This window comes from Narcine bancroftii, chromosome 1 (genome assembly GCF_036971445.1).
Source record: "Narcine bancroftii isolate sNarBan1 chromosome 1, sNarBan1.hap1, whole genome shotgun sequence".
Taxonomy (NCBI): domain Eukaryota; kingdom Metazoa; phylum Chordata; class Chondrichthyes; order Torpediniformes; family Narcinidae; genus Narcine; species Narcine bancroftii.
The window spans coordinates 381,340,098-381,354,210 of record NC_091469.1 but is presented as its reverse complement, the minus strand read 5'-3'; the positions used below and the strand labels follow the sequence as shown (position 1 = coordinate 381,354,210).

Sequence of the window (14,113 nt, the reverse complement as noted above, 5' to 3'; positions counted from 1 at the left end):
TAAAGTCTTGGGGCAATTTAAGAAATGAGTAGCATGGGTTTAGATCAGGGATGTCAAACTCAAATTCACAGAGGGCCAAAATTAAAAACTTGGACTAAGTCGAGGGCCGAACTAAATATTTATTGAAAATTTTCAACAACATCTGCATGTTTTCTCTTCTTTCAACATATGTAATGTTAAACTTTTTCTTATTAAAATAAATGTTTAATAATAGTTTTGGATAAACTCTTTCCAGAAGCATTAACAAATGAGAAATAAAATATTCAATAAATAATATTTCTCTATAGAGGATTTGTCAAATGTTGCTAGTGTGCTGTCGAATAGTAAAATCTGAGGGCTATTGAGAATGTGGGAGAATAACATGATTCCTGAAACAATCAAATGGGTGACTGATTGTGGGCATGAACTCTAGCAGGGTTATTTGCCATGCCCTTTTTCCATTGGTACAGATATCCTTTGATTGACACACTTTTCAAGTTTTATACCTCATGAGCTTGTATCCAGGTGCAGGACCATTTTTAACCAGGAATATATTTATCACTGTGACATGAAACTATTGGAAGATCGTTTTATCCTGAGATTAAAGTTCATAATCCTTACTCAGGCCTGTGTGCGGGAGGGCGGGGTTTGCGGGCGATCGGGTTGGACAACGACAGTGCGGGGGCATCGGCTCTCGCTGCAGGGCGGCATCTCGGCGGATCAGCGGCCCCATCACCGTGAGTCGCGGGTCGGCCTGCGGCAGGGAGGGGGAGTGGGCAACGGTCCTGGCGAGGTCAGGCCCCTGCTGAGTTTCTCCCGGACCTCCCTTGACCTGCTGAGTTTCTCCCGGATCCCCCTTTGACCTGCTGAGTTCTCCCGGACCCTCCTTGACCTGCTGAGTTTCTCCCGGATCCCCCTTTGACCTGCTGAGTTTCTCCCGGACCCCCCTTGAACTGCTGAGTTTCTCCCGGACCCCCTTTTCTTTCCGTGCCGGTGTCCCAGGACCTTTCCAGGGCAGTCTCCGTGCTCAGGACCACGCTGGGATCCCAGTCAGCGGTGGAGGAGCAGGTGAGCGCAGCTAATCCCGATCCAGCCCACGCCACACCCGAGATTGGCGGGGGGGTTCCACCCTGCCTGCCCGACCAGCCTCGCTCTCCATGTGTACTCCGGGCACCCGCCGCTGGTCCGGTGGGAAGGCGCAGGGTGGCCGGCGCCCCCATCGCCCGGCGGGGAACCCCAATCTTCCCTCCGGCGTCCCCACTCCATCTGCAGCTCCAAGAAACGCTGTGCCACTGGGGTTCCGGGTGCTGGGAAGCGGCCTTGGCTTCCCCTGACACTGGCCAGGCCGCGCTGCAGTGGGGGGGGGGTGGGTGGGGGGACACGACAGCGTGTTTATAAAACCACCCACCACTACTTTTCAAGGACCAGGATTTTTCTCTCTCTCTCTCTCTCACCCTGGGACACAGCGGTTACTGTGCATGCGCTATACTGGCGCGGCGGCCAGCGGGCCACCTCTAATACATTTTTTTAGATGATCTTGCGGGCCAAATATAATTATATTGGCCCGCGGGCCAGAGTTTGACATGTGTGGTTTAGATGATAACAAATTTAAGAGTCCAATCTGCTTTGCAAAGGCCAAAAGAATGTTTCTCTTAAGTTTCTATTAAAATATTCTAGTATGGTGAATCTTAGTTTCCTCTAATATTTGAAAATGATAACCGCCAAACCCAAGATTGTTCTGGTCTCCTCTGACATCACTGGAAAAGGTCTGATGGTACTACAGCAATACAATTCTGACAATGCTTTAAATTTTGGTAAGCCTCAATTTTGTTTCTATCACATGCCCCCCAAATAATTCTCTTTAACAACAGGAGATTACGACTCAATGCATTATTCTGGAATATAAAGTAAACCCACAAATATATACCCCAATTAAACCTGCAATAATCAAAAAAATAAAGGCAGTTTCAAAACTCAATTTCTGCATGTAAAATAGTTTACATAATATTTATTGGGTTACTTCAAAGTGTTCACATGCTTTCTACAATTTGTAAGTGGAATAACTAAATTTCATCATGGTTGTAGACCAGTTGCTCGGCACCCACTGCAATCGCGTTGCAGCCACCATTACTCACGGTAGCAGACTGCGCATGCACGAGTTCCAGATTGGTGGGCTGGAACTCAGAGTCCAGGTGGGGTATGGCCACCATGTACAGAGCTCCCTCTTACCTGTAAATAGTAGTAAATAATTATTGTTATAACCTCTCCTCTCGAGGCGTGTTGTTACTACCACATCAACAAACATGATTTCAGAAGTGTCCCAAGTTTGAGGCTTCCCAGTCGACTTTCAAGTGAGGAACCAGCACCACACTGCAACAGTCGCTATGGGGAATGAATTCAGACAACCCAACCCACTCATCTTTGAGGGTAACTTTGCCAAGAACTGGTGTATTTTTGAACAAAAGTATTATATATTTAATCACAGTGGCAGATAGAAACAAGCCTGCTCACACCAGAGCACATTATTTTATTCAATTTGGGAGATCCGGAAGCCATAGTGAAGGAAAGATCATTTGTGAAGTACGTAAAGGGGAGCTGATTCTCAGTCTGGCAGAATCAAGAGACGACCCGGAGTGCTTGAAAAAGAAATGTAGAGAAATGTGGAATCCATAGACTAATATCACAATGGAAAGGCACAAATTTAATACAAGAGATCAAAAACCTGGCAAATTAAAGATAAAAGCAAAGACCTGCAACTTTGGAACACTCTGCGAGGAATTAATCAGAGACAGGGTGGCCTGTGGCATTTATAATGATGACAGCATGAGGAAGGTGCTTCTGCGCGACAGTGACTTTACGCTAGCAAAGGCCATCTCTAACTGTCTGATGTAAGAAATGACCGAGGAGAATAGCAAGAAGATAGCTTTTCCACAGCAGCCTACATGAACATTGATGGAGTCCGGGCAGGATCTGCAAAGAAACAATGGCTGGAAACTACATCATCAACCATTACAAAGTACAACAACTTCGGAGGTGACTATGGAGTGAGAAAGGAAATGTGTTCAGCTTTTGGCCAGCAGTGTCGAGCCTGCAGAAAGTGGAACAATTTCATAAGATGCTGCAGTTCCAGACAGCAGATCAATACATGGCCAAGACTGAAAAGGATGATTGACTAACTAGAAACTGAACAGGATGAAAACAACATGAAAGGAACATATTTCATTGATGGGCAGTGGTCTCAACTGAGACACAGATTAGGGAAAACAATGAAGCTTTCGTAAACATAAAGGTCAACAGCAAGGCAACAGAAATGAGGTCAACACAGGGGTCAAGTACATCGTCATGCCAGAGAAGACATTCAGTCGACTAAGAAAATGGGAACAGATCAAGCCACGCATCAAGTCAACAAACCTAGTGGCATATGAGGACAGCGCAATCAAAACCATTGAAATGGTGAAGCTGCGGACAGCTACATTTACAGATGTTCTTCATTGTCCATGAGGACGTTCTGCCACTGCTTGGCCTAAGTGCACGTATAGACATGGAACTGGTTTCGTTTAGTAGAGACATTCACCACAAGTATGCCCCTCCGAACAATTTGTTGCAGAAAATTTTCCTCAGAACGCAGTATTTCTTTTCAGACAAGCTTTGGTGGCTGCCAGTAACATATTCCATGAGGCTCGACCCAAAAGTAAGACCTGTAGTTAGTCCAGCACATCGCGTACCTTTGGCCATGAAAGACAAAGTCAAGGCAGAGTTGGTCAGAATGCAAGAGTTGCATGTAATTACTCTAGTTTCAGAGCTGAGCGAATGGGTGTCCTCCATGATAGATGACAATAAGAAGGATGGGCAAGAAATCAACACAGTCCTGAAGAGACCACACCATCTGATACGCACTGTGGAAGAGATTGCTGCACAAATGACTGGCGCAACCAGTAGTCTCAGTCCGAGATGCCAAGAACTCCTTTTAGCAGATCACGCTCATCCACAAATCATCATAACTAACCGCTTTCAACACTTGTTTCAGTCAGTACAGATGGCTGTGGATGCCATTTGGAATTAATTCGGCCAGTGAAGGGTTCCAGAGATCCACGGAACAGATTTTTGCCAAGTACCCCATGCCATGATAGTCGATGACATACTTATGGGCAGCAAGAACTTCTAGGAAAATGATGCCAATTTAAAGAACGTGCTCGACCGTACCAGAAAGGTGAACCTGAGACTCAAACCCCTCAAGTGCAGGTTCCGACTGAACCAGGTCAGCTATGCTGGCCACATTTTTTTTTAAACCAGCTAAAATCTGAAAGAGAACCCCTCAAAAATGAAGGAAATCAGCAAGATGCCTGTGCTGGGGGACATTGCAGCCACAGAGGTTTCTTGGTATTGTTAACTACCTAGGCAAATTCATCCCAAACTCATGTGAACTCACGGCTCTATTGAGACAGCTTACGCTGGAGTGGACTTGGCACAAGCAGCAACAGAAGGCTTTCAACACTCTAAAGAAGCACATCATGCCTACCAATTTAGTCGCATTATGACGTCTGAAAGCTAGTAATGCTGACCTGTGACACCTCGCAGAATGTGCTTGGTGCAGCATGCTTGCAAGATGGAAAGCCAGTGGCCTATGCTTCGAGGTTACTCACCAATACAGAGACCAGGTATGCACAAATTGAAAAAGAATTGTTGGCAGTGGTTTTTGCAAGTTCCAAGTTTAATGACTACATCTATGGTAAGCCAGTGGCCATAGAGACTGATTACCAACCCCATGTCACAATATCAAAGAAGCCCATATACACAGCACCAGCAAGGTTACAGAGGATGATGCTCAGGCTTCAGAAATACAATATCACCCTGGTATACAAGTGCAGAAAAGAGATGCACCTCGCTGATATGCCATCTTGTGCCTCCAGACTCTCTAGTCCATCAGGTTGAGGAGGAGGACAATTTTAACGTAATGATGGTCACTCACTTTTCCCATCCCAATGGCCAGATGTTCCTTTATTACAAACAACCTCTCCCACTTAATTTTTGCAAGTTTGTGTCTTATGCCATCCAAATTATTCTTGCCTCAATTTAGGCTTGAATTTGTGGATCAGTCTTTTCTTTTTCCATAACAATTTTTAGACTAATTACATTCTGGTCACTGATCTCAAATTGCTCTGTCACTGACACTTTAACCATTTGCCTTGCCTCATTTTGCAACAGAAATCCAAATTGTCCCCTCTACATATTGCTTTGGAAGCAAGCCCCTAGCACATTAACAGTCTCTGTCAATATTTGGAAAGTTAAGATAATCTTTTATTACCATTGTTCTTGCTCATATCTGCAACCTCCTTACATATTTGCTCCTCTACTTCCTGCTCACTGGAGTTGCATGTAAATCAATAGATCACATTAGGATGGCAGATTCCTTGAAGGACTCAAGTCAATGACTTTATCAATCATCAACTGAACATAAATTTTAAGATATCATGCTGAGCTTCAAACCACTGAATTTGAATTATTAATCTAAAGTTTGAGATTACTAGTTTGATAATTTAACCACTGTGCCACCATGCCCTTGTTGTGTTCAATAGGCTAGAATCTTGCTATTCGAGATACATATTTGCATTTAGTTCACCCTTTTAATAAACTTTTACAGCATGTAAGCAGGCTGTCAAGCCCATAGGTGACACCATTTTCAAGCATTTACTTGCACTAATCCCAATGCTAATACCATTTTATCTCTTCCCCCATATCCTCTCAATTACTCTCAATCTACCACTCACCCTGACACTACGGGCAACTGACAGTAGCCAAGTAACCTATGAACCCATATAGTCACAGAGTGTATCCTCTACACAATCAGCCCTGGAGTTCAGAGTTGAATCCTGTTCTTTAAAGTTGGCGAGGCAGTAACTGTGTCACTGTGCTATCCCATCTCTTTGGCACATGATGTGAAAATCAAAAATATTTGTTTGCTACTAACTTGGTGCATTACCCTGCAAATGTCATGTACATTGACTGTGTTTGCAATAGGGGAACAGTTTTCCTGTGTTCAAAACATGTTTAAGCATAGGGCCCAAATGAGAAGAGAATCCCAACATTCACAAGCAAATTATTTTGAGAATCCATTTAAAACCAAAAAGTGCTGCAAGTAATTGAGGTCAAGCAACATCAATGGAGAGAGGAGCAAAGTTAGTGTATATGATGAGATTAGTGACTCAAAACTAAGTTTTTTCTCCACCACTGAGTACATTAGCACCATTACTTGCAGTAAAAAGCAGTTATGGTTGGCAAATATGGATTTTCAAGACATTTTCTCTGGAAGATTTCAATCCGAAAGTAAAATTATGTTTATTATATTTTTATTAGAAGCTTCATTATGAAGGACTTTTCTGTTTTAACATACAGCAAGCCTTTGGAAGATGATGATGCTTACATGGTGCATAATAAAAACAAATGTACGGATATAAATTGTTTGTCTTTATGCTTGGGTATGACATTTCTGTTGGCAATTTCCCCAAAGTAAAAATGTAAAAGAAAAGGTTGAGTTTGCTGTGCCTAGATTGCTGATTTGGGATATAGTCACATTAATCATTTTCAAGATGCAAGCAGTTTGGTTATATGCTAGAGATTGTTGATGTGTGGAAAGCATTAATTTTGCAATCTAATAATGTTGGAATGTGTTAACAATTTAAATATGTGTACTACAGATTTAACCATTGTTTGTCGATGTGGTAGTAATGACACAACTCGAGAAGATAGGTTATTACAATAACTATTTACAGGTATGTGGGAGCTCTGTACATGGTGGCTGTAACGCACCTGGACTCCGTTGAACTCTAGCCCACCAATCCAGAGCTTGCATATGCAGAGACTGCTAACACAAGTACAGTGGCTGCAAAGCGATTGAAGTAGGTGCTGAATAACTGGTCTACATCTCCTTTCTTTAGTAACCCCCAACGTAACAGTTCGCAAGTTAGCATTACAAAATGAACACAACTGACGTGGATCAGTCTTTGTACTTGGGGTTCAGTTTTTAGATGTGCCGGAGCACGTCCTGTAAAAGCCCTTTGTGGAGGTACAAACTCATGGTACCTCAACCTAAAAATATGCTTTATCCCTCAGTGACTACTGAGGGAGTGCCACTATCTTTAGGCTCAAATCCCACATTCTGGTACCAATCTCATCAGGATTGCGTTGAATTGGGACCAGCTCCCTTACAGGAAGGATGTATCATCAATTTCTCCTATACACTTTCCCTTCTGATCAGACTAGATATGACCTCACCTCCTGTTAGCTTTCTTCTACCATGCCAATCCGGTCATGAGCCCTGCAGTTTGCATCCTGATGATTTGTCCCTCTGTCAAAGGCTCGAGTGGTCATCTCATCTTGTTGCAGCACTCTTTCTACAACAGTCTTTTGCTCAACAGCCGAGCCTTGATTTCCTATGAATTTCTCATTTGTGGCTCCAGAAGCTTCCTTATCACAGGTAAGGACGAGGGCATCTCTCTCGATATCAGTCTCTGATCCAGAGTCCCAAGTGTAGCCTCACGAGGCATATTCCTCAGGTTAAGCAGATTGAGGAATACATTAGTTTTCTCCCTGTAGGACTCTTCAATGAACTGTTTCACACTTCTTACAGCTCTTTCAGCTAACCTGTTGGACTGTGGATATTCCCAGAAGTCCCACTCTGCTATGAATTTCTTAAATTTTTGGCTCAAACTGTCTGCCATTATCTGATAACAGGGTGCTCCATGAACTGAGAAGTGCCTTTTCAACTTGGTGATGACTGTTATGGAAGTAGCATCACATAACAGGTCTATTTCGTACCACCCTGAATACGAATCAACCAACACGAAGTATTGCTGACATCGCCACCCGAAAATGTAAGTTGCCACAGTTGACCAAGGTTAAACCTGGAATCGGATAAAGCTATAATGGTTCCTTCTGATGGTGTGGCTTAGTGCTGTTGCACACCGAGCAAGCTTGCACCTCTTGGTTGATATTCTCAGTCATCCCAGGCCAAAAACCTCTGTTTTGTTGCCTCTATACCCGGATGCCCTCTGTGCAGGATGTTGATATACATCTTCTGCGACAAGTTGGGAATCACAGCTCTCTGGCCTTTCATAATGATCCCTTCCTCGATGAACAGCTCATCATGGAATGGGAAGTAGGGGCACACTGCTGGTAGCAGACTGCGCTACTTGTTCAGCAAACCATCCTTGATGAAAGTGCTATGGGTCTTCAAAGTAGCGTCCACTGTAGTGCGTCTCCTTAGCTCCTCCAGATGAGTCAAGGATATGTGAGTGACTGTCATTTCGTCGAAATTGTCCTCTTCCTGAATCTGTTGGACAGTGGAGACTGTGGGCATGAGACTGCATATCAGCTGGGTGCATCTCTTTTCCACACTGTATTCCAGGGTGATATTGTATTTCTGAAGCCTGACCATCATCCTCTATAACCACGCTGGTGCTACGTGTATGGGCTTATTCAATATTGTGACCAGGGGTTGGTGATCAGTCTCTATGGTCATTGGTTTATTATGGATATAGTCATTAATATTCCTGTTAGAGTAAAGGACACGCCTGTCTTGGTTGGAGAACTAGGGTTAACAAGGGTATTGAAGCTTTGGTTAGGAAAATCAAAGAGACATCAGGAAAAGGCAGCTAGGATCAACAAATTATTAGAGGAGCATAAAGGATAGAGAGATTAAAAGCAAAATCAGAAGGACATAAAGAGTACATGAGATAACTTTGGCAAATGAAGTAAAATCCTTAGAGATTTCCCTTTTAAACCAGTATATTACAAGTATATTCAGAGCAAAATAGCAACTGGCAAGAGAATAGCCCTCTTTAACGATCAATGTGGTCATCTGTATGTGGAGTGACAGGAGATAGGTGAGGATTTGAAAGATTACTTCACATCTGGAGAAGGGAATTTAGGGGAGAAAAGTAATATTTTGAAACACATTCAAAAGACAAAAGAGATGCTACTACCATTCTTAAAGTGCATAAAGGTGGACAAATCCCAAGAGCCTAACTGTGTCCTAGGATATCATGGAATGCCAAGGAAGAAAATGCTGGGCCCGAGCAGAGATATTTCAACCATTGTTCACCACAGATGAGGTACAAAAAGATTAGATGGTGGCAATTCTGCCTTTTCTTAAGAAGGGGTGCAAGAACAAACCAGGAAACTACATGCCAAACATCACTGGTGAGAAAGCTACTGGAAAGGATTCTGAAAGAAAGGATCTACCTGCATACAAAAAGGCAAGGACTGATTAGGGATAATCAATGTATCTTGTGCAAGGGAAATCATAAATTTGAAATTATTGAAGAGGTGACCAAGAAGATTGATAAGGGCAGGATGAGAGATATCCACATGGACTTTAGCAAGGCTTGTGACGGGAGGAGTCACGTGATGGAGTAGTGGCCTGTAGGAGAATACCAGCCCTCTCCAGAAAAGAAGAAATAAAGTGAAGAAAATACAAAGTTCAAGAAACACAAAACATAATAAAAGATAAAGTTGTGGAGAAAAGAAAGAAGGAAAAAGTAAAAACGGGAAAAAAAAAAAACGCCAGAAGAGAAAGGAGAAGGCCTTACCTGCATGAAGAAACAGGGAGCCGTCGTGGAGAAAAGAGCCCATTCCCCAAGGTTGGTGACGACCCCACAGAGTCGCGACCTCCCGACCGCTGGACTGCAAAAATGGCTCTCTGAACCAAACAAAAGCGCGCAACTGTGCATACTAAGGAAAAAGAGAACACCGACGGGAGGGGGGCCCAGCTGAGGAGCGAGCAAACACAGCATGACCAGCTGAAGGATGCCCGACACCAGGGATCTCAGCTAGAAGAGGAAAGCGACAGGAAAGGGAGTAATAGGAAAGAAGAACAGCAACAGGAGACCCAACAGATGACTAGCCCAAACAGAATAAGAGGACCAACAGCAAGAAGCCAAGCAAGAAGAAGCCCAGCAAAGTGAGGCAAGCAACTCAACAAGAAAGTCAGAAAGACACAGATATAAGGAAGAGAAGTAGAAGACACAAACACAGGTGCAGACACAGAAGAAGAGGAAGAAGACCAAGGTCTGCACAGAGAAATAGAAGGTAAAATAGATGGACAGTATATAGATTTTTAAAAATTTCAAGAACAAATGAGAGCATTAAAAGAATGGTTGACATTAGAATTTAGTGAAATGAAAACACAGAAGAAAAAGTGAGTAGAAATAGGGAAAAGATTAGAAAATGTGGAAGAACGAGAAACGGCTGTAGAAATGGAAATGACTCAAGAAGAAAATTGGAAGAAAATGACAAAAAAGTTAATCACAAGAGTTGTTAGCTCAAAAGATTGATATAATGGAAAACTATAGTAGGCGAAACAACATAAAGATAATGGGCCTAAAGGAAGATGAAGAAGGCACAAATATGAAAGAATTTATAAAAGAATGGATCCCAAAGGTCCTGGGAATGCCAAAAATACAGGAAGGAATGGAAATAGAAAGAGCACACAGAACACTAGCCCCGAAACCAGACACAACAAAAACCAAGATCCGTTTTAGTAGAATTTCTGAGATACATGACAAGAGAAAATATACTGGAGAGGGCAAGGAATAAAATTAGAGAAGATAAAAAGCCATTGGAATACAACGGTCAAAAAATATTTTTTTTTTTAAACCCAGACATAGGTTTTGAACTCTTAAAGAGGAAGGAGTTTAATACAGCAATATTGATCCTATGGAAAAAAGGCTATAAATTTATGTTAAGATATCCAGCTGTGCTTAAAATATTTATCCCGGGGGAGCAAAATAGACGGTTCTTGGATCTGGAAGAAGCACGAGAATTTGCAGAACGCCTGCAGAACAGAAAGAGAGATGAAGAGATGTAACAAGAACGAAGAACGACGACAAAATACATATAAAGATGTAAAAATAATATAAGTAAGAACTAAAGAAGGGAAAGAAAAGGGAAGGAAGTAAGAGGGGGAAAAAAAAGAGGGTGAGCTTTGCGATATGTGAAGATAAAAGTCTTTTCTGGAGGGGTTGGGTGGGAGAGAATAACAATCACTGCGAAATCAGTTGACGCTTGCGAGCGGGTTCGCAATCCAAATGGAGAGGGGAGTTGTGGTTGCCCGGCAAGGGACAAGGGGCAACTCAGAAAGGGGGGGGGAACATTTGGGGTTAAGGGAATTTTAGATGTGGGAGTTGTTGAAGTATTTTATGTTTTAAAAGTGTTGTCATACATTGAGTTTAAAAAGGGAAAACTGAGAGATTAAAATGGGGAAAAGGGGGATGGTGGTGGTAAGGAAGCCAAAATGAGGTGTAAACAGAATACAAGATGGCCATGTTGAACTATATGACTATAAATATTAATGGATAAGCAATAATTAACATTTAAAGAATTTTAAATTAATAAATATCCCTTTAAGGCAATAAAACTGGATAAGTGGCCCAGCACACAGCCTTTGGTTATTAAGATAGACAATATTAGATCAAAGACAAATGTTTACAATGATGCCAGTCCTGAGGACTGGCAAAATATCATACATCAATATTTACATTGAGGGATAAAGAAATGAGAACTAAACAGTGTTTTCTGTTGGTCTTTACAGTAGACAGAAAAATCACCTGGAAATAGTGGAGGTTTGAATGAAAAAGATAGTCATATAAATTAGGAAAACAGTTTTGGAGAAGTTAATGAAACTGAAAGGTGATGAATCCCCATCCTGCTTCCTCAGACTTTTTTTTTTGAACTGCAGATATATCCTCTTCCATAATTTGATAAATTTGACAACAGTTCCCATGGATTGGAAGATAACCCCACTAAAGAGAAAATTAGATGGGGTAATCCAGTTGGTAAATTTTTGTACTTTCAAAGGGCCTTCAATAAGATACTTCACAAAAGATTACAAAACAAAATTAGAGCACAAAGGTGATATTCTGTCTGGATCTTGGATTGGCTAATAGATGGGTCAGTTTTCGCTTGGAAAACAATTAGAAATAGACTTTGTCATGAACATGTCATGAAATTTGTTGTTTTGCAGCAGAATCACAGAGCAAACATTTCAAAATAAAAATAGTTCAAGAAAAAGACAGTGAGATAGTGTCGGTTCAAGAAAAAGACAGTGAGATAGTGTCGGTTCAAGAAAAAGACAGTGAGATAGTGTCGGTTCAAGAAAAAGACAGTGAGATAGTGTCGGTTCAAGAAAAAGACAGTGAGATAGTGTCGGTTCAAGAAAAAGACAGTGAGATAGTGTCGGTTCAAGAAAAAGACAGTGAGATAGTGTCGGTTCAAGAAAAAGACAGTGAGATAGTGTCGGTTCAAGAAAAAGACAGTGAGATAGTGTCGGTTCAAGAAAAAGACAGTGAGATAGTGTCGGTTCAAGAAAAAGACAGTGAGATAGTGTCGGTTCAAGAAAAAGACAGTGAGATAGTGTCGGTTCAAGAAAAAGACAGTGAGATAGTGTCGGTTCAAGAAAAAGACAGTGAGATAGTGTCGGTTCAAGAAAAAGACAGTGAGATAGTGTCGGTTCAAGAAAAAGACAGTGAGATAGTGTCGGTTCAAGAAAAAGACAGTGAGATAGTGTCGGTTCAAGAAAAAGACAGTGAGATAGTGTCGGTTCAAGAAAAAGACAGTGAGATAGTGTCGGTTCAAGAAAAAGACAGTGAGATAGTGTCGGTTCAAGAAAAAGACAGTGAGATAGTGTCGGTTCAAGAAAAAGACAGTGAGATAGTGTCGGTTCAAGAAAAAGACAGTGAGATAGTGTCGGTTCAAGAAAAAGACAGTGAGATAGTGTCGGTTCAAGAAAAAGACAGTGAGATAGTGTCGGTTCAAGAAAAAGACAGTGAGATAGTGTCGGTTCAAGAAAAAGACAGTGAGATAGTGTCGGTTTTTCATAGTTCATTCAGGAATGTTGGCAGCGGGGAAGAAGCTGTCCTTGAGCTGTGAGTGCTTGTCTTCAGGATCCTGATAGTAGCAGAGTAAAGAGGACATGACCTGGGCTGTGGGGGTTCTTGAGGATAGAGGCTCCTTTCTTAAGACACCTCCTCTAATAGATGTTTTCAATGGAGTGAAGACTGGTGTCTGTGATGTCACAGGCAGACTTAATAACCCTCGTTTTTTTCCTGTTCTGAGCGTTGGCATCTCCATACCAGACAGTGATGCATCCAAACACAATGCTCTCCACAGTCCACCTGTGGAAGTATGAGTTCTTTGGTGACGTTATCAAATCTCTTCAAATTCCTCACAAAGTATTGTAACTGGCAAGCCTTCTTTGTGATTACATTGACATGGACGCTCCAAGACAGATTTTCAGTGATGCTGACACCAGAAATTTGAAGTTCTTCCCTCTCCGCTGCTGAATCCTCAAATAAGAACTGGTCTGTATTCTCCTGATTTCCTCTTGAAAGTCCACAATCATCTCCTTGGTTTTGCTAATGTTGAGTGCAAGGTTGTTGCTGTGATACCACTCAACTTGTTGATCTATCGCCCTCCTGTTCACTTCTTCATTGCTGCCTGTGATTCTGCTAGCAACCGTGGTGTCAACACAAATTTGCAGATAGCATTTGAATTATGCCTAGTCACACAGTCATGGGTGTTGAAAGAGTAGAAAAGTGGGCTTAGCACACATCCTTGAGCTGCATCGTCAGTGAGGTGGTGATGTTTCCAATTTGTACTCACTATAATATTCCAAAGAGGAAGTCAAGAATCCAATTGCAGGGCCCAGGGTTTGAAACTTGTTGACCAGCACTGAGGGAAAAATGGAGTTGAAGGCTGAGCTGTAGTCAATGAAAAGTACTCAGATGTAAGAGTTGCTGTTTCCTAGATTATCTAGAGCTGGTTGGAGAGTCAGTGATAATGCATCTGTGAATTACAGTGGGTCCAGACCTTTTACTAATGTTAATTCTGGCCATGATCAACCTCTCAAAGCATTTCATCACAGTAGACACTGGTCGATTGTTGAAGCAGCTCACTCTGCTCTTCTTGGGATGATTAATGCTCTTTTGAAGCAGGTGGGAACCTCTGACTGCAACAGTGAGTGATTAAAAATGCCCGATACACCACCAGGGCCTGATGCCTTCTGAGGGTTTACCCTTTTGAATGATGTTTTGACGTCAGTCTCAGAGACAGATTATCACAGGGTCACCAGACTTTGCAG

General features: G+C 42.1%; 1 protein-coding gene across 5 annotated transcripts in view; it reads right to left on the bottom strand.

Annotated features, from left to right (window-relative positions):
* Nucleotides 1-14,113, bottom strand: part of LOC138751327 (serine/threonine-protein kinase PRP4 homolog) — a 115,357-nt gene that overhangs the window by 91,484 nt on the left and 9,760 nt on the right. For 4 of the 5 annotated variants that reach the window (XM_069913483.1, XM_069913484.1, XM_069913485.1 and 1 more), the window contains exon 2: nt 2,115-2,208. The exons of the other annotated variant lie outside the window; for it this stretch is intronic. In XM_069913483.1, coding sequence (XP_069769584.1) covers nt 2,115-2,208 — 94 coding nt within the window. The remainder of the gene's footprint in view (nt 1-2,114; nt 2,209-14,113) is intronic. 5 annotated transcript variants of the gene reach the window in all.